At 61.7% G+C, this 2,138-nt stretch overlaps 1 protein-coding gene across 1 annotated transcript in view; it reads right to left on the reverse strand.

Moving 5' to 3' along the window:
• Positions 1-564, reverse strand: part of LOC103262787 — a 4,921-nt gene extending 4,357 nt beyond the window's left edge. The window contains exon 1 of the mRNA XM_021713585.1: positions 301-564. Coding sequence (XP_021569260.1) covers positions 301-564 — 264 coding nt within the window. The remainder of the gene's footprint in view (positions 1-300) is intronic.
• Positions 565-2,138: the final 1,574 nt, after the last annotated feature.

The raw sequence follows: 2,138 nt of genomic DNA on the forward strand, positions 1-2,138 counted from the left end.
CAGACCCTCCCAGCAGTTGGGGTGGGGGCAGGCTGTGCTTAGGCTCCTGAGCCTGTAGGATGCGGCCCTGGGCCCAGCTCCATGGATCTACCACGAGACACTCTTCCAGCCAAAGAAGGCCCATGGGATCCGGAGCGCAAGGATTCCCAAAATTCCGCCATCCAAGAAAGCTCAGAAACCCAAGCAAGGGTTCTTTCCAGGGCTAATGCACGCAGGTACTGAGGAATCCAGGGCTGCTCCTAGGATCCCCACACGGAGTCAGTAAGGGAGAATGCCCCAGCCACGGTGTGGAGCTGGAACCTTCGGGACTGACACCGCGGGATCCATTAACTCCTCGGACATCCGTTCTGATACACCAGCGGGCAGGCTAGCGTGGGACAGCAGTAAGGGCGATGTCCGGTGCGCGGGTCTCACATGCCACCCAGGCAGGAGGAAGCCCCTACCTGTCCAAGTCAAAGACACTGAGGAGACCCACTGGAAGACACCCGGGCCTGGTCCAGCCTCAGAGGACAAGCTCTGCTTGTGATGTGTCTGGATACCAAAGCTCATGTGGGTCATGCCCATCCCCAGAGAGACACCTGGGCATACAGTATTCAGTTTCCCACTCCTCTGGGCAGGCAGTGGTGGTGGTGCCCCCTCCAGGAGGTCCAGCCCCACCTGGGAGGCTGGAATGTGGCCCTCCCATCTGGGCACCCAATTAAGCAGGGCCAGCTTCAAGTCCCTCACCCACCCATTTTGGCCCCAGGTCACAGGGCCAGTGCCAGGACTCAGGGTGAGCTCCAAGGCCTGCCCTTGCCACAGGAACACCCAGACTTGACACCTACGATAAGGCACAGAGCTCCACAGTGCAAGGGAGGCAGCCTCAAGAACAGGGGCCTTGGGGGTACCCTGGGAGGCCAGGAAATGTGGGAAACGGGGGGTCAAGAGCGCTACCCAGAGGTGGTGAGACCAGAGGGGTCCCCATCACACACCTTCCTTTCTCCACATGGGAAACTCCCGTTCTCCCCTTATTCCCCTAACCCACAGGAGCTTCTCCCAAGGGCCTCATGCACCCTTGTCTGCACAGCCCCAGTCCTGCTGGATCAGAACCTTGTGAAGACAGCAGGTGGGGACAGCAGGTGGGGACAGCAGGTGGGGGCTGATGCCACCTGGCAGGGCTCATGAAACTCTGTGGTTGCATGCTGAGGGGTACAGGACCCGAGACTCCTGAGCAACAATGGCCCAGTCCCCCCCTGGACGTGTGACCTGAGGCAGGTGATGTCCCCACTAACCCCGTGACATGGGGCTCCAGTTGGGCCACTCCCAAGGTCCCTCCACAGGGCAAGCTCCGCTCTGCTCTGAGAGCAGCTGTCAGCACTGACAAGTCTGAGCCGCACAAATGAAGGAAGATGGGTTGGCCCCACTTCCTTCTCACCAAGCCGGAAAACGAGGCCTGGAGACATGGGCAAGTCCTCACTGGACAGACAAACACAGGCACAGCGGGCCTGTACCCACCGCCTCCACGAACAGCACCGCGCACCTGCGACCAGACCCACGCCAGGCAGCCGACCGCAAGACTAGAACAGGACCCCAGGCTGCTAGAACAACAGGTACAAAGGCCCTGGGGCGTGGGACTTGCAGAAGGAAAGAGAACGAGCCCATGTGGCAGAAGGCGGACACAGAGGGAACAGGGTGGGCCTGAGGTCACAGCAGAGGCAGGGGCCTGGAGGGCGGGGAGCCGGGATCTCTTGGGGTCACACAAGAGGCCCCGGAGCGCTTCCTGAAGGAGGAAGCGGCATGTGATGACATCTCCGAAGCTCCTCCGGCCAGGTGGATTCAGGATGCCAAATGGATGGGGGTGAGGGCCGGCTGGGAGGAGGCTGGGCGGGCACTGGCAGCAGAAACAGTGCTGGGCCTGAGGGGTCTGCAGAGAGACCCGTCCAAGAGAGCAGAGCTGGCAGAACCCTACAAAAGCCAGGGTGACCCCCAGGCCTGGGACCCGCCGTCTCCCATCTCCCTTCAAACAGGACACAGTCCTCCGCCCACCCTAGCACATCCTGGGTCTGTGGACTGTGGGTGGGACCGCCGGCCTCAACTTGACCTGGCCTCCGTCTCCCCGCCAGCGGAGGCCGCCGACCCTTCCACAGGTGGGAAGATCG

This window comes from Carlito syrichta, unplaced genomic scaffold, assembly GCF_000164805.1.
Source record: "Carlito syrichta isolate Samal-C Ts95f unplaced genomic scaffold, Tarsius_syrichta-2.0.1 Scaffold304604, whole genome shotgun sequence".
Taxonomy (NCBI): Eukaryota; Metazoa; Chordata; class Mammalia; order Primates; family Tarsiidae; genus Carlito; species Carlito syrichta.